Source organism: Camellia sinensis, chromosome 1 (genome assembly GCF_055761805.1).
Source record: "Camellia sinensis isolate YWXY chromosome 1, ASM5576180v1, whole genome shotgun sequence".
Taxonomy (NCBI): Eukaryota; Viridiplantae; Streptophyta; class Magnoliopsida; order Ericales; family Theaceae; genus Camellia; species Camellia sinensis.
In genome coordinates, this window is record NC_138961.1 from 12,072,369 (window position 1) to 12,096,601 (window position 24,233).

General features: G+C 36.4%; 1 protein-coding gene across 9 annotated transcripts; it reads right to left on the reverse strand.

Moving 5' to 3' along the window:
- Window positions 1-9,173: 9,173 nt before the first annotated feature.
- Window positions 9,174-17,335, reverse strand: LOC114287680 (uncharacterized). 9 transcript variants are annotated; one of them, XM_028231113.2, is made up of 5 exons: window positions 17,141-17,335; window positions 16,732-16,851; window positions 15,774-16,021; window positions 10,085-10,332; window positions 9,174-9,719 (listed from the first exon to the last, which is right to left on the reverse strand). In XM_028231113.2, the coding sequence occupies exons 3-5, from the start codon at window positions 15,982-15,984 to the stop codon at window positions 9,369-9,371; spliced, it is 810 nt and encodes a 269-aa protein (XP_028086914.2). In that variant the 5' UTR covers window positions 15,985-16,021; window positions 16,732-16,851; window positions 17,141-17,335; the 3' UTR covers window positions 9,174-9,368. The 9 variants fall into 9 exon arrangements, with proteins under 9 accessions (XP_028086914.2, XP_028086917.2, XP_028086915.2 ...); XM_028231116.2 differs by having other exon boundaries at window positions 15,774-15,984; window positions 16,732-16,800; window positions 17,141-17,324; XM_028231114.2 differs by having other exon boundaries at window positions 16,732-16,800; window positions 17,141-17,324.
- Window positions 17,336-24,233: the final 6,898 nt, after the last annotated feature.

A 24,233-nucleotide genomic window follows, 5' to 3' on the forward strand; every position in this document is an offset into this window, starting at 1 on the left:
AAAAGTTTTTCCAATACATTGGACATGCATATTTTATTTTTTATTGCATCACGCGCACATTGAGTTACTTTTTGATAGAAATGTTATTTTTTATTTTTCAAACTTTAAATTTATACAAAATTGTGAAAATTTATTCAAAGATGGGATTTTTTTAATTTTATTAAAATTTATTTTAATGGAACTCAAAAAAATCAGATCTTTATACTTATTAAAAAAGTCTCAGTAAAATAGTAATTATTCTCAATACAATTTTTTTTTAGTACTCAAATAAAATTTATTGGGAGATTTTCAAAAAGTGGTGTGTAGACAAAATAATTTCAAAATAATAAAAGAACAAGTGATTTATGTATAAATTTAAGCAATAAAAACTTATACTTCCATCATTTTGAAATTAATATTTCTACCCTTCACTTTTTTAAAATTCTCCCAAATTTATTTGCATGTATAATAACTAAAATTATATATCAAAATTTACTTGGATAAATTAATTAAGATATGAATATGACCGAAGATACAGTCATTTATGAGTGATTATTTAGTGGTTTTTAAGTATTATTTCATATTATTTATCACTCGACAAGTGTTAAGTTGTGTCCCAAAATACTAATAAAAAATATTAACTCCACTCTTTCAACCAATGAATGTTAACTTGGGCGCCATATGAATTTGTCTCAAAATCACCAAATAATTTTTGGTCAATTACATTGGTGTGGCAATGCCACGTCAGCACAAGACGCTGACCACAATATGAGATCAAATAGAATAAAGAGTAAATTAGGCTCACCTCCTTAGAGTTTTGAGAAAAATGCAATTAACTCTAAAAGTTAGGCATAATTATAATGATACTTTTTTAATAAGGTTAAAGCGATCAAAATTAATACATATGATGAACATATATCGAAATAAATAAAATTAAATATACATTTTAATATAAAAGAGATGAAAAAAATCTAAGTGTTATGCAAATTTAAAACTTTGAGAGAGTTATATGTAATTATATTAGAAGTGTGAGACTAATTTTATTTTCTTCAAATATCAAGAAAAATAAGTGTAATTTACCCTAAAATAAAATAAAAACAAATTAGTTTTGAAAGAGGGATTGATGATGGTAAAACTAAAGGGCAGTGGAACAACCATCAATCTGATCTCTCGTTAGCAATGGTGGCAATGACCAACACCCTCCAATCTAAATGATGGACTCTTTCACAAGATAGCTATAAGAAAATTGAGAGAGATTGAGAGAGCAATTTAGCTCTGTATGTTTTTGGTTTACAAGACAGAATGATATGAAGCCACCAAAAGGTAGCAAAAGGAAAGGAAAAGCAAGCATCTCTGTGCTAGCACCAACTATGCAACAACTAGCAAAAGGAAAAGAAAAGAAAGCATACAACTATGCAACAACTATCTACAGATATTATCTATTAAATTATTAAATATAATATCTACATATATTATCTACTATTATAATATTAACATCCCCCCTCAAACTCAAGGAGGACAAACATCAACCAACTTGAGTTTGGAGACAAGGTCAATGAAGCGGCCAGGAGAATGAGCTTTGGTGAAGATATCAGCAGGTTGATCAACAGAAGAGATCGGATGGAGATGGACAGTACCATGAGTAACATGTTGCCGAATAAAATGACAGTCAATCTCAATGTGCTTGGTGCGATCATGAAAAACATCATTGTGAGCAATTTGAAGAGCATTGTGATTGTCACAAAAGAGGGCAGTAGCGCCAGAGGGAGTAACACCCATGTCAGCAAGAAGCCAACGAAGCCAGAGAAGCTCCTGAGTAGTATCAGCAAGGGCACGGTATTCGGCTTCGGTACTAGAACGAGCAGTAAGAGATTGTTTCTTACTGCGCCAAGAAATAAGAGAATCACCCAAAAAAAAGCAAAACCCAGTAGTAGAGCGGCGGTCAGTAGGATCGCCAGCCCAATCAGCATCAGAGAAAGCACGAAGCTGGAGAGAGGAGCGGGCGGAATAATGAAGACCATGAAACATGGTGCCTTTGAGATAGCGAATGATACGAATTAAGGCAGCATAATGTGTGGTACGAGGAGCTGACATAAACTGGCTGACAATATGGACGGCATAGGCAATATCAGGACGAGTAACAGTGAGATAGACAAGACTGCCAACCAGCTGACGATATAGAGTAGCATCAGAGAGAAGAGTGCCATCAAGAGGGGTAAGACGACTCTGAGGCTCCAGGGGAGTTGAGGCAGTCTTGCAATCGGTAAGACCAGCACGGGTGAGAAGATCAGATGTGTACTTAGCCTGAGAGAGAAAAGAACCCGTGGAATCATGGAAGATTTCAAGACCCAAGAAATAGCTGAGAGGACCAAGGTCTTTCATCTCGAAATGATGGCTAAGAAATTGTTTAAGATGAAGAATACCATTGACATCATCACCGGTGATAATCATATCATCCACATAAAGGAGAAGCAAGGTGGTCCCTTGAGCAGTTTTGCGGATAAACAGTGCAGTATCATAAGAGCTGGAGGTGAAACCACAGTCATGAATAGTAGAGCTGAACTTGGCAAACCAAGCGCGGGGAGCTTGTTTGAGACCATATAAAGCACGTTGAAGTTTGCAGACTTTATGAGGTGGATAAGTAGACCCAGGGGGAGGTTGCATGTAGACCTCCTCAAGAAGAACACCATTAAGAAAGGCATTTTTCACATCCATTTGATAAAGATCCCAGTGGCGGGTAGTAGCAACTGCAATGAGGCTGCGAACAGAGGTGAGACGAGCAACAGGAGCAAAGGTCTCCTCATAGTCAATACCATATTCTTGATTGAAGCCTTTAGCAACAAGGCGAGCTTTATAGCGCTCAATAGAGCCATCAGAACAGGTTTTGATTTTGTATACCCATTTACAGCCAATGGCAGTCTTGCCAAGAGGAAGATCAACAATGTCCCAAGTGTGAGTTTTGTCTAAAGCCTGTAATTCATCAGTCATAGCTTGCTGCCAAAGGGGATTAGAGCGAGCCTCCCGATAGGAGGTGGGTTCATGAGTAGAAAAAGCAGTAGAACCAACAATAAAGTCACGAAGACGAGTAGAAGGTTGGATTACCCGGTGTGGTCGAGCAGGAGGAGGAGGAGCCACAGGAAGAGACTCAACAGGGGGTGAGGAGTCCGAGGGAGCAAGATCAGGACCATCAGAGCTGGCAGGTGCTTGAGAAAGACCAGTAGGCAAGGCAGTCTCAAGAGAGTCAGGCATGGGCAGTGAAGGAAGCTCATCAGAAAACAGATCTGCAGAAGGGTTAGTAAAACACAGAGAGGGTGAGGGAACGGATAAACGGAATTGAGAGAGGGAGGAAAACATTGTGTGTTCCCAAAAGACCACATGACGAGAGATACGGAGACGCTGGGAGAGAGGATCCCAACAGCGATACCCTTTATGTTCAATACCATACCCCAAGAAGCAACAAAGGCGAGAACGAGGTTCAAGTTTGGTACGTTCATGAGGTTGGAGAAGAACAAAACAGGCAGAGCCAAAAACCCTAAGGGTGTCGTAAGGGGGACGGGTGCCATGTAAACGCTCATATGGAGTGTGATTATGAATGACTGGTGTAGGGATACAATTGATAGTGTAAGCAGCAGTGAGAGCGGCTTCACCCCAAAAATTTTCGGGACAAGAGGAAGAGAGAAGGAGGGCTCGAGTAGTGTCAAGTAGATGCCGATGTTTTCGTTCAGCACGGCCATTTTGTTGGGACGTACCTGGACAGGAACGATGAGGTTGAGTACCATGACTCCTAAGGAAAGAAAGAAAGTCAAAATCTTTATATTCCATGGCATTGTCGGAGCGAAAAATCTTGATAGTTTTAGAAAATTGGGTTTTAACCATTGCAGCAAAATTGTAATAAAGTTGTTTGAGTTCAGAGCGATTTTTCATAAGAAACAACCATGTAAAACGAGAAAAATCATCTATAAAAACAACAAAATAACGTGCGCCTCCCATAGTAGGAGTAGGAGAGGGTCCCCAAATATCAAAATGAATGAGATCAAAGGGCGCAAGAGAAACAGAATCACTTTTATTAAACGACAAAGCAGGTTGTTTTGCAAGTTGACAGGACACACAATTGAAAGCATCAGAACTTACAGTACCCAAATGACCACTAGAAATTAAAGACTTCAAACGACCAACAGAAAGATGGCCCAAACGATAGTGCCAAAGCTGAAAATGAGATAAAGGAGGAGCAGTGGTAGCAGTGGTAGGAGCAGTGATTTGAGAGGAATCCGGAACATGAAGATGGATAAGTTCGTAGAGACGTCCTTGCTTACGGCCGATCCCAAGAGTTTGCCCGGTCCGAGGGTCCTGCACCAAACAACCAGTATGGGAAAAGGTAACAGTTAGACCATGCTCACATAATTGACTAATGGAGATAAGATTTAAAGTGAGAGCAGGCATAAGATATACATGGGATAAAGATAAGTGAGAGGTGGAAACAGACCCAACATGACTTACAGACAGAAGAGACCCATCAGCAGTATGGATAGAAGGAACATGAGAAGTCGAAGAGAGAGGAGTAAAAATAGTAGGATCAAAGGTCATGTGATTACAACAAGTGGAGTCAAAGTACCAGGAAGTGTTACCTGCGGTGGTAGACAAAGCAGGAGATGGAGGAGTACCGGAATGCTGCCAAAAATGTTGAAACATGGCTTCAACATCGGTATGAGAGAAGACCGGAGTGGAAGGATCTACAGGGACAGAAGAAGGTGAATCTTCGGAGGCGGCAGCAGCAGTGCGTGGAGCAGGCATGTTGTTAAATGGAGTCCCAGAACGGTGAGAGTTGCTGCGGGAAAGATTCCCGGTGGAAGGACCATGGCGAGAGGCACGGGTAGGATTGCGGAAGCAATCTTGTTGGAGATGACCGGGGCCAGTCTTGTTGCAAAATCGACAAAGACGAACGGGACAATGAACCAGAAGATGAGTCGATGGAAGATTGCGGTTGTGACAATAGTTGCAGGTAGTGGACCGCTGTGGTGAAGGAGAACTCCGAATCTGGGGAGTAGCAAGAACAGAGTCCACAGGGTGTGGATGGAGAGTACCAAACCTGGTTTCCTCGGACAGGAGTTCAGAAACGGCTTGCTCAAGAGTAGGTAAAGGAGTGCGATGTAGGAGAGATGCGCGGACGGGCTCAAAACGAGGAGTGAGAGCCATGAGAAACTGAACCAAGCGTTGTTGGTCACGGTAGGTAGTAAACAAGGCAGCATCCTCAGTATGAGGCCATGGAGGCTCAGAAAGAGCGAGTTGATCCCAAACATAATACATTTGGGAGAGGAAATCATTAATGGTCTGAGTGTTTTCTTGGCGCATACGGTGAAGATGACTCAGAAGCTGATATTGGTTAGCAAGACCGGTAGTCTGATAGCGTTCTTGCAAAAAATCCCAGATGGCCTTGGCTGGAGAGGAAGCAGACTCAAGTTGGAACCTACCAAACTGAAGGCTGATGGATGTAATAGAAGTATTGCGAAGCCAGGTGATGATCTGATAATTTTTACTATCCCAATCTTCTAGTCGGTCGATATATTTGGCAGCGGAGTCCGTGGCAGCGGAGTCCGTGGCAGCGGATTCCGTGGTTGTTGGGACTGGTTTGCACACATCCCCAGTAATGATACGCCAAAGTTTCTTGCCTTTGAGGAAGCCAGACATGGCTTGTGCCCAAAGGACATAATTAGTCCCGTCAAGAATAACGGAAATGGGGTGATTAGAGGAATCCGGGCGATCCATGAGGGAAAAATAGCACAATGGCGGTAGAATCTGAAAAAACCGAGGTTACCAATGAATTCAGAAGGCCGAAATTAGTGGGAAAAGGAGTGAAACGACCCAAAATATGACCACAGAGGCACAAAAATGAGAGGCAAAGGGGCGCGGCGCACGTTAGCAAGAAAGGCGCGGCGCACGTTAGCAAAAACAGGCAGGCAGTGCACGGTAGCAGAGAGGGCTGACGTGTGCTGACGTCAGAAACACGCGGCGCACGTTAGCAAGGTAGTGCGCGGTGCACGTTAGCACGGGACAGTGTGGAGGACGCGTAGAGCGCGTGTGTGGCGGAAGGCGGAGGCAGGCGACGAGCCGGTCACAGAAGCGGCGCGTGAGAGCGCGTGTAACGTCGGATGGGGTTGAAATTGGTGGCGTTAGAATCGTCCGGAGGAGACGAAGGCTCTGGTGTGGTGAAAAATGTATTTCAGAGATGGACGAAAAAGGGATACAGATGAAATGCAATCTGTAGAAAAAAAAAAATATGTGTTGGCAGAAGAGGCTAGGCAGAAAACCTGTGCTCTGATACCATATAAGAAAATTGAGAGAGATTGAGAGAGCAATTTAGCTCTGTATGTTTTTGATGTATTTAGCAATCAAATGGAACCTCCATTATATAGGAGATGGTTTACAAGACAGAATGATATGAAGCCACCGAAAGGTAGCAAAAGGAAAGGAAAAGCAAGCATCTCTGTGCTAGCACCAACTATGCAACAACTAGCAAAAGGAAAAGAAAAGAAAGCATACAACTATGCAACAACTATCTACAGATATTATCTATTAAATTATTAAATATAATATCTACATATATTATCTACTATTATAATATTAACAATAGCGATTAATATGTTAATAGTTAGATAAGATTACAAAGCAAATCAATGTCTCCCCATGATATTTCCTCTACATTTTATTATTTTGAATGACATTTTATTTCTAATTTCACCCTTTTAATTTTTATTAACACCTATTTGTTGAAATTAATTCTATTTGTGTAAAATTTCTATCTGTTGAAATTTTATCTATGTAAATTTCTATCGGTTGAAATTTTATATGTCTAAATTTTATCTGTCCAATTTTTTATCTGTCTAAAATTTATTTGTTGTTAGAGGATTTGGTTTAAAATTTTAATTATTGAAAGAGGGACGTAAAAAAATGTGTTTGTAGGTTGGATTTACTGACACATCATGCAGAATTATAGAAACAAGCATACTGTTTTACCAGTTTTCTTCCTATTATCACCAAACGTTGGAAAGACTACAAATTACTCTTTCATACTGTTGATATAATGTGCTTGTTTGTATCCAAACAATCACTTTTGTTTGGTTAACTCTAGTTATGTTTTGGGTTGGGTTTTGTTAATTAGAATTAAATTATGTGGAGGAAATTTGTGGGAAGCTAGAAGAGGAATAGAAAAAGCTGCTAAAGGGGCTGTTCAATTTAGACCCCTTTTCTCCTCTGTTTTGATATTCTTCTCTATTTTCTGCAGGAAAAAAAAAAAAAAACAGATTTGATTTTGTGTGTTTTAGATTGATTTCTTTGTAGTTTAAACACAAACTTGCTTCCAAAAACACCCAACATAAAGTGATATCAGAGCCGAGTTCGAAGTGGAAGCTTAGATTTGAAAAAGAGGGCTGAAAATAGGTGTGTCAAGAAGAAAAGTGGGTTTTGCAGAAAATCTCCTTCGCTAACTCAAGCAACCAAAGTATGGGTATTCAGCAACCATATATGCCCATTTTTGCTGGAGAAAATTATGATTATTGGTGTGTGAGGATGAAGACCTTATTTCAGTCCCAAGGTTTATGGAACTTGGTACAAAATGGGTATGATGAACCCGATTCAACAACTACGTTAACATCAGCACAAGAGCAGCAGCTAGAGGAAACCAGAAAAAATGATGCTAAAGCACTCTTCTTCATCCAACAAGCACTCTCTGATGAGTTGTTTCCAAGAATCATTGAAGTCAAGAAATCAAAGGAAGCATGGGACATTTTACAACAAGAATTTCAAGGAGACAAAAAGGTGAGAATCATTAGCGCCAGTGGTGCCACTTCAAGCTTATTTAATTCCACTTGGCAGCCCACCAAGCGTTCATTTAACTCAACATTTCCGTCAACGGGGTTCTACTTTGGTAGTGCTGTTCCTGTCTTCACGGCTGCCTCTGGTAATGGTGATCAGATGAGCATGGAGGATAGCATGGCTGAGGACCCAGTACGGGCATCCATCATGCCTGCATTTCCGGTATTTGGTCAACCGCCCATCTCAGCTCCGTCATCTGGCTTTATGTTTGGTTCAACTGCTCCATCGCCAGGGCTCGCCTTTCAATTTGGTAGCCTACAACTAAATCAGAGGGCTTCGCAAAATCCATCTCCATTTCAGTCATCAGGTAGTCTAGAATTTGGTGCTGGAGGCAGCTTTCCATTGGGTTCTGGTGCGGCCACTGACAAGCGTCGTCTTAAAATTGTCAAAGTAAAACGCAAGAACCGGAAGAGGTAAGACATTTTAATGTTGCAGGTAATTGGTTTCTTGGCCATCACCCCTGGTTATGTGGGTTAATGAGAAGATTATTGTTATTCTCAGTGTCTCGGAGTTCCCAGTGTTCGCAAATGTCAGATCAGACCCTTCAGACCTTGAAATTCTATTGATTCTGTTGGGTCCTTTACATTTTGTTTTTTATGGGCAAATTTTCTTTGTTGCTCTGTAGGCTTTAAATGTCGCAATTTTGGTTGTCTCTCTAGTGTACCCAAGAACAATTGTACTGCATCCTTAGGAGTAATATTTCATAGGGTTTCTGGTCTGGAAATTTGTGTTATCGGCCCTTTCTGTAACATGAAATGGAAAATACCCGAGGATGTATTTATTGTTGTTGCACATCTTTTGAAGTCAGAAAATGCGGGCCTTCTTTTCCGGTTTGGTATACAATACAAGTTTGGATTGGATGTTTTTAATCCCAATAATCAGCAGAACCCTATCAAATTTAACAAAATGTATCATGTTTTTTGTTTGTCTTCTTTCTTGATGCAGCTTAAATCAGCAGTAAGTTTATGGACTATTGTTGAAATCAATCATAACTTGCCGTTGCAAAGGATTTAATGGCCTTTTATTTTGCTTTTGTTTCCTTTTGGGTCATTTTTCTGTGTTTTTTTATTTTATATTTTACATCATTTTTGGTGTGAATTGTTATTATATTATTATTAGTCCTCTAAGGTCATCAATTAATATAAGGAGAGTTCTCACTCTCTCTCAAATGGGTAACACAAAATAACATAGCAGAGCGAGAAGATAATATGGATATGAGAAGATGCCCTAAAACTGTGTTCTTGTTAGTGATGCAATCAATTCTATATAACAACATCAAAATGTTCTTGCTCAGGGATGAATGGAAAAATACAAGGACAAAGATCTTCACACAAACAAGGAGAAAAAGTCTGCATTTATAATGAACATAGTGGTTCCTTCATAAATAGTCAAGGTGAAGATCATTCTCTATTTCACATTCAAACAACACCAGAATAGAAACATGAGAGAGAGCGAGAGAGAAGAATGCAGTCAGTATGCCGTTCCAACCAACTTATATGTATTTTACTGCAACTATTATATCAGTAATTGCGGGCACTGGTATTGTTGTAAACACGGCCCTCAGGGATTGGAACCCTAGCATCAGTTCCTTGATTCCTCCCACCCCCAAGAAATGGTGTTCTATCTCTGTAGGACTCGGATTGACCAGTGGCATAAGCCCGGTGTGCTTCTGTGGCTGCTGCCCCACCGTAGCCACCACGAGGATCAATTGGGCCTGCATTGGTTGGGTGGTGGTGATTCAATCCAGCTTGCTGATACTGATGTAGCCGTGCCTGTGCCTCCTTGAGAAGAAATTCTTCTCTCCGTTTGGCTTGTTGGGCTCGAAGTGATAACAATTTCTCCTGGTACTGTGTATTTATCTGTATTATTTTCTGAAAATAAAAACACAATAAAATGTTAAAACTCTCAATAATGGAAATAAGAAATTCAGCCCATCATGAGATGCTTGTTTGACACATCATTCCACTTTTTCTCTCGGGGTTGTGGGGAAGAACTTGAAGGTCAAGCAAATACTCATGCCAATGAATGCGTATTCAACTGATCAATATTTCTCATCATTTGGAATGTAAATATGTTGGTTAATTATTTTAATCATTTGGAATGTAAATATGTTGGTTAATCATTCCGAATTAAAACAAAAATTCAAATCTAGCAAAATATCTATTAAGAAATTTATCGTAGAAGAAGAAAGGTCAACTTAAAATGGTTAATTATTTCAGAGTCATATTGACTTAACCTCCCTGTGCTTAGCATTTTCTGCATCCTCGGCATCACTCTGTTCCTTTGCTAATTTCATAATTTCATCAAGGAACCTTTGCTCGAGACCTTCAAAAGTCAGTGTTGAAGGCTTGTCCTCGTATCCAATTTCCATGTCTTGCTCATGAGCCTGAAATCCAGATTCCATGTTGGGTTGTTTCAATGAATCCACTTTTGGATCAGGCATCTGTCCCTCGTAAACAGAGCGAGCTGCATTGCCCCCTTGACCTGCTTCATGACAAGGGTACAAAAAGAATATATTATTAACTATGTCTATTGCAACCAGTTCACATGAGCTCCCTGGCTAACAATAATCCAAATAAAGGTTTGTAGCGAGAATGCTACTATTCAAATAAACATTATTCATCATAACTCACCTAGGGGTGACCATTGATTCAATGGTTAGGACTTGGCCTAATAACCTTGAGGTTACGGGTTCAAGTCTTGGGCAGTTTGTGCACTATGCCGAAGGTTAGGTGTGTACTCAATCTTTCCCCTCCTAATTGGGCATTGTTTTATCATAACTCGCCTGATACTCAAGCTCAACTATACTACCAACCAGCCTACCAGCTTCTCATAGATTTACTCAACTCCTATTTTATCTTCTCTTATGCTGCCATTTATTGATCACAACATCCTGATTTGCCTACAGTGTTTCTAAACATGTTCTATTTTAATTGACAGCATTCTCTGCATCACTTAATTGGCCTCAAATCATATTTAAAATGTATCCTTCTAGATTAATGGGTACTCTATGATCACAACATTGCAGAATCATGGCATTGGCTGCATGGTTCAGCAAATATCATTCAGCAGATAATGGATTCATATGGTAAGTGTATGATTTGAGCATAAAAAGAACCAGCATAATTAGGTGTTCCCAATTTCTCAAAGAACTTTTACCTCTAAAAGAGAACTTATTGATTCAATGCAAAAGCAGAAATGTATTGTGCAATACCAGGTTTGAATCAGCTTAGAAGAGTTATAAGCAAAAATTGCTCTCTTTAAGTCTCAAAGCAAGTCCACTGTCTCTATGACACACACAGTGCGGTTGACATGGGGAAAAGGAACAATGAAGTGAAGACGAAACAAAATGACTATTGTCATTCAAAATATTATGTGTTTTAAGAGCTTATTCCAAAATATTTTGTGGCTATAGCATCCTTTTAACAGTCTTTCAAAAAATAAAAATAACCTTAATTAATTTTCACAAAAGGAACAACATATATATGCATGCACCTTTTTTCACAATGGAATTATACAAGTGCAGTCAATTTATCTCCTCATGTAAGCCTATTGTCATTCAAAATTCACTTGCCACTTGTTACTCAAATTCAATCCGAATTCAATTAGGGAGATTTTCAACTTTGAAGATTTATAACATATTGGTTTTCAATATGCTCAAGCAAAGTATCATTGTTAGAATTAGGCTATAATTGACTTTTGAGCCTTGTTGCTAGAGATGTTTTAGTAACTTTATTTTGCTAAGCTTTGAAGTACTCAACCTTGCTAGCCACCAACTTCTGACCCAGTACTTCACATCACCACAATTGTCAAATCAAGATTCGTATCGTGAATCGTAAAAAGTTGGTCACTTTTTCTAAATTACTTAAAAACATATGTTTACACATTTAGATATTAAATATATTTTATGAATATGAAATATTTAGACTTAAATCTATGAAAATGTTATTTTGAATGATAATCACGTAATTTAATAGGTAGAAATTAACAAAAGTTCCTATGTAAAATCACCATTTTATTTTTCTTTTTTTTTAGATATTTCTTATCAACCATTCTTAATTAAGATAATAACCAAATAGACAAACTATTAATTTTCAATATAACAATAATTAACAACGATATTGATATTTGGACAATAAGTATACATACTTTTTTAAGTAACAGTGAGCAAATAGTAAGAAATAATTATTTAGAATGTTTTATTTTAAAACCAAAAATATTTTAAAAGGCATAACTGACCTCACATATGTAATATTCAATTTAATAATAGCAATAGATAATTCATAATGTAACTTTAATCTTAAATATTTTTAGAAAATATATTATGATTTTATAAAGAGAGAAAAAAAAGAAAAGAGATTAAAGGTTAAAAATATGTTGGGCTGACTGAATCTGATTGAATTCTATTAAAAACTCCATAATCACTAAAATAATAACAAATCATGTATATATATTGGTTATTTTGTAATGTAGGACGAGTAGGGATTACTTTCCTACAAGTAGTGAGCCCGGTTTTAAGTATATTGGTAGCAGCAACAATAGACTTATAGGACTTGATTTGGTGGGATTTTGTGACTGCAGAAATATTTAATAGAATAAGAGTTTAAGGGTTTGTAAAAGGGTAGGATTTTGGGAATAAAAACACAAGTGTTTAGGGACAGTTGGGTGGTTGTTCTAAGCACTGTGAACAGTGACGTGAACAGTAACCTTGCTGGATAGAAGAAGAAGAAGAAGAAGAAGAAGAAGAAGAAGAAGAGAAGAGTTTCACCCTCACAAGGGATAGGCAATCACGCAAACACAATATCAAATTTTCATAATATTAACTCTGCCCTTAAATCATTGAGATTATACATATGTTTATAGGCTAAAGACTTTCCTAATTCTATAAGGACTATTTCTCAAATTTAGAAACTACTAATATTCTAAACTAACTATGACTTCTAATTCTACTTCAATCATAATAGGAAACTTTAATGACTTCTAATTCTACTTCATATCAAAATAGGAAACTTGAACTTAGACCACTAAGATTATTTTAGACATAATAAAACCCATATATAATAACCCATTTAATAACTTGACCCAAAATAAAACCCATGGGTGACCCCTACAACCCATGTCCAACAATTATTAGAATTACCATTATACCCATAATTACTAAAACCTACTATAATGACATAAAGACTCAAAATTATTCAAAATCTTTAATTCTTAATGCCTTAAATGTGCTTCATGCGAAAAGATCTTTTTCCTAAAATTCCTGTTTGGTCTACTTATATCATAACTCTCCTCAATGAATATTCTATTTCTATTGTTCAGTCAATCCTTAAATGCATGGATCAGATATATCATGGCGAATTCTTCAGAAAAAATGGTGTCTTCCACAATGGAATCTGATAAGTGAGATTTCGAGTAAGTGTTTACATAATCTTCTTCTGTCCGAAGAAATGATTCATCGAAAAAATGAGTCACCATCGACACATCTGAGATCGCCAAATGTTCGGGAAGATTTGCTCTTTTTCTTCTTTCCATGATCTTCATCATTTTGGTTTTAAATGCTATAAGAAGTTATATTATGTCATTTTTACTAAAAAGATGGTGAAATAAAGAGTCAAAAATATATCGGACACAATCATTTTAAAAATTACACGAATCATAAAAAGTGAATCGAATCGTGAATCGATTGTGAATCATGCGATTCACTAGAAATTCATTTCCAAAATAGATTCACCCATAGATTTGTATCTATTTTACAAAAATTATGAATCAAATTGTGAATTGAATTGCGAATCGTAAGATTTTGATAACAGAGCATATCACCACAAACACTTCACTTTTAAGTGACTGCCTTAGCTAGGTTATATTGACAGTTGCAACTTTTGTTTTCACGGTGTTAGGCATGGATGACTGAACAAATTAGTATTATGACTTTCCGCAGGCATGAAAAATAGTACAAATCATAGGAGTTATCCACGGAGAAACTCTCTTTTTCCATCTTTCATCTTTCTTCATCCCCAAACACTTCCTCTCCATTCTTTCTGGCTTTCTCAAATCTTCTCTCAAACCTATATTTTAACCACCACCGTTCCCTTAAAATCTAACCCTTATTCTTAAGCTATCTAAGCTTCCCTGCATCAGTTTTGTACCAAAGAAAACATTAAATACTAATTTTATAATGGTTCAACTTATACCATCTTTTTGAAAAAACTAATCAATTCATAAAGGGAGAAAACAGTTTCTTGAGAAAATTTCAATAAGCACTCCCTCAAGTTAACGAATGCCAAGCTCGCACTAACTCGAGGCTTGATCTCTTGAATCTAAGCTTCAAGAAACATTAATGAGTTTAAGTAACACTACTCTTTCATGAGAAGAAAAGCTTTGCTAGTTCTTCATTTCCAACACCAATTCAACAAGCCATAATTCTTTTTTAAAAGATATCAAAGCCGGAGCATGAAGCAGTAGAAGATACTTGTGCAGTGAAGAGTTGAAGTAAACATACTTGAGAATTTCTTCAGGTAAAGAAGACCAACAAGAAATAAAACAATGCAACACACTTGTTTTGGCTGTTATGTTCTTCCACAAACCACGAAGAAGTGATCCCAACAAAATTTCTCCCATCATTGATTTCAAATTATTATTATTTTTTTGGACAGATTTAACGAAACAATGATCAACAACAGTGGATTTGGTGTCATTCCACTTGAACCTTATGAAATCTGGACTCAAGAAATAAATAGAAATGTAAGCCAAAAAATTGTACCTTTGGCATTTTAAGGTTCCTGGGTGAATTTTTTCTAATAAAAGGAGGATGCTAAAGACCATAAGAGAAGTCTAAGAAAGAATAAATTCAAAGCAAAGAGAAAATTTAGAAGATTTGTTCAATTTCAAGGTGGTTTCCATTTGGGAGATTGATAGCTTCATAGATATGTAACATCTCTGCACAATTACGCATAGCCCTCCCTTCATACAAATTTCCCCATTTCAGATAAAGATGTATTCAATTCCAAGTCTCTGGTAAAATTACTAAAAATCTTCCAACTAAGCTAGTTGGCACCTTCATCCACCTTTTCTACTTCCAATAATAGTCACCATTTTGAAAAGACAAGATAAAAAGGTTCTATTTTGCCTAATTCATCCTTTTAATGGAATATTTCTAAAAAATTCTCAACTAAGCTAACAATGTGAATCTCTAAATTGTGAAGGTTAACTATGGAATGTTGTACTTACCACTTTGTTCCTTTGACAATCTTAGACGGACAAGCAAGTTGCACCAAGAAAGTATGTTTCAGAAAGTCTTTCCATTAGATGTAGACTGGAATATATATAAGTTAGAACTAATTCTACGTTATTAGGAGTATTAACCTTGTTACAACCACCTTAATGGGTTGCTAGTGTGATCTACTTGCTTGTTCCTACTTGTTACCTATTCCTTAAGTAGAATGTTAACTCACTTTCAAGTATTTCACTTCTACATAACCTCGCCTCATTAGCCGGGTTATATAGCAGGCTGTAACTTTGCATTTTAAAATTTACAGTGTTGAAAAAATAACGGATGTAATTTTTATGTTTTTTTTTTTTTCTCCAATAACCAGTGGTAAGCATCATAGGATACCTAAGTAGAATATTTCTCCAACTATCATGTTTCTTTTTCTCCTACTCCTTCAAACACTTCTTTTCCTCCTTTATTCCTCTCTCCTCAAATCTTCTCTGAAATCAGTTTCTCCCATTACCTTCTCTCACAAGACAGTCCATACCCTCAGGTTGTCTATCAATTAAAAATGAACGCACCTTGCACACAAATATGATGAACATATAACGTACAAAGAATATACAAGAAACATCAAATCAAAGTCTCACCACTTTCAATAGCAATAGTGTACCAAAAATCTAGGGATATAATTTGCATAGTCCAGAAAAATACTTGCCTTCGCTGTATGGGTGAGATGACATTGGATGTCTATGCCCTTCTTTTGAGAGCATGTTTATATGTTCCTTCTCAGAAATGAAAGAGTCAAGCCTTCCAGGAAAATTACTCATTCCAGCATTTTGTTGCATTCTCTGCAGGGCTATCTGCTGCATTTGAGCAGCAGCATATGGATTGACGTTGTGATCAGCATAAGGTGCCTGCCTTTCCATCTTCGCTTGTTAAATCAAAGTCAAATGTTTAACCAACCTAACAACAAAATACCATTGACCATATGTCCAAAAAGTACACCACTGCACGTTACTACTTCTGGAATATAAGTAATGAACTATTAAAAGTATATATTGAAATATATGTGAAAATTATTAGGGCAAGAGACATCATTTTTTTTTGGATAAATAAGAAACATCATGATTTGTTGCATAATAAACTTTTTATTTTTCAAAACAACCATAGCATGAAAAGTTGCAACAATCTTCAAATCAAATTCAATACATAGAAATGATTAAAAGCAAGAAATGTATAGAAATGAATAAGAAATCATAAAATAAAAAATAGGAAAAAAAATCACCTTCAAACTATCTTTCTTGTGTTTTAAATTCAGTCATTTTTCTCAGTTGTGGTAATCTAAATTAGCCCTAAGCTGTCCACAGACAAAGCACCCAAACCCATCTTAGTTATAAAGTAAGAAATGTAAATAAAATAGTTTTGGGGGGGGGGGGGGGGGGGGGGGGGGCGCGGGGGCTGTGGAACTTCTTCAGACCACGCCTCTTTATGTTTTAAATTCAGTCATTTTTCTCATTATTGGAATCTAAATTAGCCCTAAGCTGTCCACAAGCAAAGCTGGATAACCAAATAATTCATTTGTCATAACAGTTCAGCATAATCAACAAAACTACACACATAGAAAACACTATAAACAAGAAATGTACAGAAATAATTAAGGGGGAAAAAATCACCTTCAGACACCTCTATTTATGTTTTGAATTCAGTCATTTTGCTCATTATGGGAATCTGAATGCCCTAAGCTGTCCACAAGCAAAGCCCCCAAACCCATCTTAGTTTTTTGGGTACTTTTACTGGGTATAAACCAAGAATCCAATTGTCATAACAGTTCAATACAATCAACACAGCTACACACATATATAGATATACACAAATATGTATGTATGCAGAGAGATAAAATTAAATAAATAAAATAAAATAAAATAAATTGACCCGAGTAGACATTAAACAGATATAAGGAATTGACCAAACCCAAAACCCTAGATCGATATAAGTAAAGAAAACACCATGGGAGTACTCAACCTTAGCTTGATTTTTTTTTTTTTTTTGGGTATTTATTTAGTTTGGTTTCTTCACACTTACCATTGATTGGAGAATCAATCGAGTGTTGATTTCAAGGAATCAATGTGTGCGAATTGTTCGTGTTGTATGTATCATATCATCGTCCCATTCACTCTCAAACAGCAATGGTCCTCGACAAGTATGGCAAACTCGGCCCTGCTCGAAAATTCAACCCGGCACTTTCGAAGGAAAGAATCGTTTTGGCATTTTTTTTTTTTAAATAAAAAAATTATGTATATATATATAACTTTACTCAATTTTTTTTATCAAATTTAAATAAAAGTTTGATATTATATGATGTGTTTTAATTTTTTCATCAAATTTGGCCGGTCATCCGATTTACTATAAATTTTTATCAAATCTTTTTTAATTTGGTCGTTCACCTAATAATTACTTGTGAGATTTGATAAAATGTTAAATGATTTCTTGATTTTATGAAAAAAAGTATGACTTTCTTCATTTGATACCAATTTAGTGAAATGGTTAGAACATAATTTTCATCAAATTTAAATTTAATGAAAGATATGAGTCTGATGGTCTAACTAATCAGATTTTGGGTTTCACACTAGTAACTAATTAATTTAGAGTTCTAATTTTTTTTTTTTTTTTTTTTTTTTGTCAACTAACACCATAGTTTATAATATGGGTCTTGCTAAAATAAAATATAAAAAAATTGAAAAATACAATACATTCTTTACTAAATTTATTATATTGTTATTAAAATTAATATATTTTTTGACCCTTTTTTTTTATTTTTATCTTAAAGATATTTTTATACCAATTTGGTGAAACGGTTAAAACACAATTTTCATCAAATTTAATGAAAGATATGAGTATGATGGTCTAGCCAATCAAATTTTGGGTTTCACACTAGTAACTAATTAATTTGGGGTTCTAATTTTTTTGTCAACCAACACTAGAGTTTATAATATGGGTCTTGGAAATATAAAATATAAAAAATTTGAAAAATACAATACATTTTTTTTACTTAATTTAATATATTTTTATTAAAATTAATACATTTTTTGACCCCTCCCCCCTTTTTTATTTTTATCACGACCCAAACCCGGCCTTATGGGTTTAGCACCGTAACCGGCCAGTAATCCGAGATTACCGAAGGCCTGCAGAACAGTAATACAGTAAAACAGAGTACAGGGCCTGGCGGAAGCCAACACAGTAAATAAATAGTGTCCATTGAGCTGTGACATTCTGTATGCAAAAAGGCTTTTCATGCATTCATACATAAACAGTGCAGAACAGTATGTACAAGATTTACATCTATTCAACTAGGGACTCAACCCTACAGAACAGTACAGAAAACATTCCGTCTGTACAAAACAGTACGGTCTATACAAAATTTACAGTCACACAGTACAGGGACTTAATCCCTTTATAACAGTACGGTAAACAGTCAGTCTATACAGTACAGTTAGACAGTATGAAGACAGGCGGGGGAAAACAAACAAAACACCCCCAAGCCATAGCATGGCAACTCGGAATCTCGCAGTGAGGCACAAAGGCTGGCTTGACAAAACTGGAGTCTAACCCGCGCTCCTAGCTCCGGTCTGGTGCCTGTACACCTACATATATATATGAGCAGTGAGCTAAAGCCCAGTGAATAACGTAAAGCGTAAAGGGGTTTAGAATGAATGTCCTTACAGTAATGAAAACAGTTCAATTCAATCAGTACTTCAGTTGTTCAGTACAGTAAACAGTCATATGTGGTACATCCATTAGCATAACAGTAACAGTAGGTCTTAAAAGACCGAACAGTAATGATGGCCATCAATCAGTAAACAGTAGTGGTTCCACGAGGGAACCGACAGAGATCTCTGTGACAGTAACAGTAACAGTAAACAGTAGGTGCTAAGGATGCCACAATACAGTTCAGAATATAGGACATACATTCATTCAGTTAACAGTAATCAGTTCAGAAAACAGTGCAGTTCATTTGTTCAGAAGATATTCATTTATGAACATATCTTTACACAATCGTTACTCACAGAGTTCTGGGTTACAGTATGCTAGAGCGTGTCTCCCCAGTCGCCAACCCTACACAGTTTACAGATTGAACACACTAAGCTACACAGTTGGGAAATAACATAACTTAATTCCTAATTGGCCTTGGTGTGTTCTACAACGATATCCTCATCTAAATGTCTTAAACTAGGCCTAAGAATGCCTAGGATGGGATGAGGATGCAAAGATACACTTAGAAAACATTTTGCAAACTTTGCTGAAAATAGGGGCTTCGCTCGAGCGAGACTTTCTCCGCTCGAGCGTAAGTCCAAAATCAAAGGCTTCGCTCGAGCGAGTAATCCTTCGCTCGAGCGGTCTGCAAAACAGTAAAAGTACTGGATGCTGAGATTTTACGCGCGATGGTCGCTCGATGGTCGCTCGAGCGGAGCCCTGGACAAAGGTGCTCGCTCGAGCGGGGAATCCTTCGCTCGAGCGAGGAAGCCAAATCTGGAATTTCCAGATCTGCCTCCCAAGCTCAAACCAAGCATTCTACCACTCCAAACTCGACCTCTTGGGCCCAAATTCTGGAAAACATAACTAAATTCAATGTATAACAAGTTTCAAAGCTCAATTTATGAATTCAAGCCCCAAAGGTGAGTCAATTAAAACCATATTCAAACCCATTTTCAAGAACAACATTCAACACATGCATGAATGAGTTTTAAACCAAATTGAAGCTCCAAAGCTTGCTCAAATGAGCTCATTTCTTTCCAAAACCAGATGAAAAACATGGTCTATAACAACAATATGAGCATGCATGCACCAATGTCCATGAAATCAACCTCAAAATGCAACAATACTAACATGCATGCAAGAGATGAGCTTCAATCCAACATGTATGCACCAACACATGGCTTAACTCTACAATTAAAGCATGAATTGTGCAAGAATGAACTCAAGAACAACAACAAGAAGATGAATGTCCTACCTTAGTCTTGTATTCAAGGTCTAGGAGCTCAAAGTAGCAATCACACTTCAATTCTCAAACAATTCCAAGCAAAACCCAAGGTAGAATTCAATTTCTCTCACTCTCTCTCTCCTCTCTTCCCTCTTGGTCGGCAATGAAAAGGAAAATGGCTGAGGAAATGTTGTTCTTGGCTCAAGTATGTGTGTGAGATAGTGGCCCACTCAATGGCAAAACGGTAATTAAATCCAACTCTTCACTTGGCTTATTTTAATCTAATTTAATCACACCTAATCAGTTTTCAGATAATTATACCATAAAATCACATTAAATATGAGGGTCACGGAACATCAATCGGTTTCTAGTTCGGCCGCCGATAAGGCCTTCAATTAGCAGTTTAAACATATAAACATGAACAGATAATCAGACAATCAAACAGATAGGATGCAATTAACTAACATATACTCAGTCAATTCAGTTTCAATTTCAGTCAGTCAGTTCAGTATTTTATTCAGTTCGATTATCAGTCAGTTATCAGTCATTATCAGTTTCGTTTGACAGTAATCGGTGATTATCGGTAATCGGTCAGTCATAAATCAGTAAACAGTATGAGGGTTGTTACAATTTTTAAGATATTTTTATACACTTTTCAACATTAAATAATACCTATAAGTAGGAGTCATCAATGGGATGAGAGACATGACAGTCTTACATGGCTTGCAATTATTGTATAAACATCCCATATATTAATGGATTTTCAGGTTTTGACCAATCAACAAATGATGTCCCACCTGTAAGTCCAAATGTTACAAACCAAAATCAAATTGAACCAAGTTACATATTTTTTATTCAAAAATGTTTCCACGACCCCTAGGTGAGCTGGACAGGCACGTGATCGGTTATGTGATAGACAGGGGCCACGCACCTCTTCTTTTAGAATTCAAAATGAAAAATACATTCAGATTATATCTCTCATCTCTATGACAAGAGAGCCCGATAGCTCCGCTCCTCCCTTTCACTCGGACGACAACTCCTCAACTTCGATGGTCGACTCCCTCAGCTCCTCCCTTTCACTCCGACATCCTTGACGCCTACGCCCGACTCTGGACTCTTTTTCTCTCTCTTTCCATCTCATTCGACGAAGGACAACTCCTCCCCTTCACGCCGACGACAGGTCCTCCCCTTCAGTTCGACACCTTACAATGTCCTCCTAACGCCCTACTTTGTCCTCTCGACGCTCGACTCTCTCTATTTCCATCCCATTTACGACGAGATAATCTGGTAAATATATATATATATATATATATATCTACATATATGTATCTTGTATATTAGGGCAAAATTCCTCAATCTGAAAGACAGATTTTGTATATAATCTGAATGTATATATATGTATCGGGAAGCCAAGTGTCTTAGAAGAGTCCGTAAAGGTATCCTAATACCTAGTAGCTAGGGCAAGTAGTCCCTATTTGTTATCTGCGGCTTCAGCCGCAGATAACAAATGGGGCACCCCAAGACTTTGTAGTTAGCTTTGTCTGTGGGCTTGCCCACCCAACGCACCAAAAAAAGACCCTCAAAGGAGTAATATATTCATTTTCTGAGTGAATTTCTTATGAACAAAGGTGTATATTAGGGCAAAATTCCTCAATCTAAAAGATAGATTTTGTATATAATCTGAATGTATATAATTCCTCAACAAATCCAAATAGTGATAAATCTGATACATATATGTATCTTGTATATTAGGGCTTTTGACAATATTAGGCAGATTTAGGGCTTTTAACAAATCCAAATGGTGATAAACAATTTGACAAATCCAAACACTAACAAACAATTAGGGCTTTTGACAAATCCAAACACTGATAAACAATTTGAATGTTGGATTATGGCCTTTTGATTTGGGAATTGAGTATGGTAATTAGTTGTTGCCCTTTTGAATGTGGTAATTAGTTTAGTATGGTAATTACTTGTTGGCCTTTTGAATTGAGTATGAGAATTGAGCATGGCCTTTTGAATGTTGGATTATTGTAGTACTATTTTTGGAATTGAGTATGACCATATTGTTCCATTCACTCTAACACATCATTCACTGTAAAATGCTGTTTTGATTAGCTATGTTTTTTATGATTGTGAATTTATTATGAGCTGAAATTATTTTTCAGTTTAAAAAATGTAGAATAATTATGAGACTAAACATGTAATAGTGTTTGAACATGTCAAATAATTTGAACATAACAGTTATAGGTTGAACATAATAGTTATAGTGTTTGAACATGTCATAACAATTATAGTTTGAACATAACAGTTATAGTGTATGAAGGCAATAACTGAAATGAAATATTGTTGGAATAATTTATTAGATGAAGTTGCTATAATTTATTAGTGTTTGAAAACTGGGACTTACCCACAAAACACAAGTCCAATAATATTATAAAATAATCATTCTGAAATCATTCTATTTGAATTTCATTTTTGATTCTCATATTGTCGTCGGTGTTATTTACATTGTGATAATTTAAATTTAAACCCTGATTATTATAGTTTAATGAGGATAACTTGTTATTGCAGATGCCAAGTTCAACTGTCAACCGCAGTAGCTCAGATCGGTTGACGTACTTGAACAAAAATTGTCCTAGATGTAATAAAAAGGCCACTATTCAAATTTCTGAGACTGATCGAAAGAAAAACAAGTTATTCTACTCTTGTAATGATTGTGGTAGTTTCATTGGATGGTGTGTGCCTATGAATTCACAATGTAGAGATCATGAAATTCCAAGACAAGTAGAAGGAGAACTGCTAAGATTTATGACGGAACAACTTCGAATTCAGGGCTCAAAGATGCAAAAAATAGAATTTGTATTGTTTGTGTTGCTTAGACTTATTACTTATGAAGATGTAATGCTAGTTAGAAGTAGAAGTAGATTGAACTATGTTTTGTTGTGGAATGGAATATGTATTATTAAGAAACAGTTTGTTATTTTAGAGTGGAATGAAATATCTATTTTAGTGTTTGTTATTATACAGTGAATGATGTGTTGTTGTGGAATGGAACAATATGATGTTTTGTTATGGCATGGAATATCTATTTTACAGTTTGTTATTTTATGTTGGAATGGAATGTCCTACTGATTGTTTTAGATTATTGAGTGCATGGAACAGTGATTGTGGAATGGAACACTTATTGACTGAATGGAACACTGATTGTTTTGTTCGCTGATTGTTTTAGATTGTTGAGTGAATAGAACACTTAGTGTGGAATGGAACAGAAGATACCTGTTTTTTTAATCCTTTGTTTTAGATTTGCCCCACTTAATATCTTAGGGTGATCCCTTGAGTGGTTTCCATCTCAATTTAATGTCATTTTATTAATGTCAATTTATAAAAGCTACCAATTTAATGTCATTTTGCAAAGCTACCAACCTGTTAGGATTAGTGTGATGTTTAGCTGGGCAATTCCAATTAGTGACTGATTCTTTTTGGTGCACATATCTGCACCTGGTTAGAAGCATAAGCCTTGTGTTGAAGCCTTGATGATTTCGCCTCAAATTTTTTGTTGAATACACCAATAAGGACCTTAGCAAACTCTGTCAACTATTTAGCCTCAAATATGTCAACTATTTAACCCAGTATGATGTTTTGGGTATCTACCTGAGGGAGAAGCAAAGCCTTTTAAACCTTCTTGGTGGTATTCAAAATGAATTGTCAAAAAATAATGATTTCAAGACAGATTTTTGAACTGTCAAAATGAATTGTCAAAAAATCATGCTCAAACACTGTCAAAATGCTCAAACACTGTCAAAATAGCAAACTCAAAGACACATTTTTTTACAGTGTTTTAGTAATAACAAAATAGCAAACTGTAAAAGTGGGACTTAATAGCAAACTCATGAACTTCATTACATAGCATAACCAATAACAATGTCAAAATATCAAGCTCATGAACTTCATTACATAACCAATAATAATAATAATAATAATAATAATACCAAATTGTGTTACAAATTCATACACTGTTTTGAACTTCATTACCAATCTTGCAAATTCATACACAACATGTGTTAGACATCTAACGTAAGACTTAACATAATAAGTTTCAATCTTAAAAACAAAATGTCAACGTTCCATAAACTAGTCAAACATGTCTACAATGTCCATCATTCATTCCCGGTGTGCATGCATTAGAACCCCATT

What these genes read in the sequence shown, in the direction of transcription:
- LOC114287680 (XM_028231111.2), bottom strand. An exon ending in ATCTCACCCATACAGCGAAG is followed by an intron (nt 10,333 to 15,773) that starts GCAAGTATTTTT and finishes GTCATGAAGCAG; the next exon opens with GTCAAGGGGGCAATGCAGCT. An exon ending in AAAATGCTAAGCACAGGGAG is followed by an intron (nt 9,720 to 10,084) that starts GTTAAGTCAATA and finishes TTTTATTTTCAG; the next exon opens with AAAATAATACAGATAAATAC.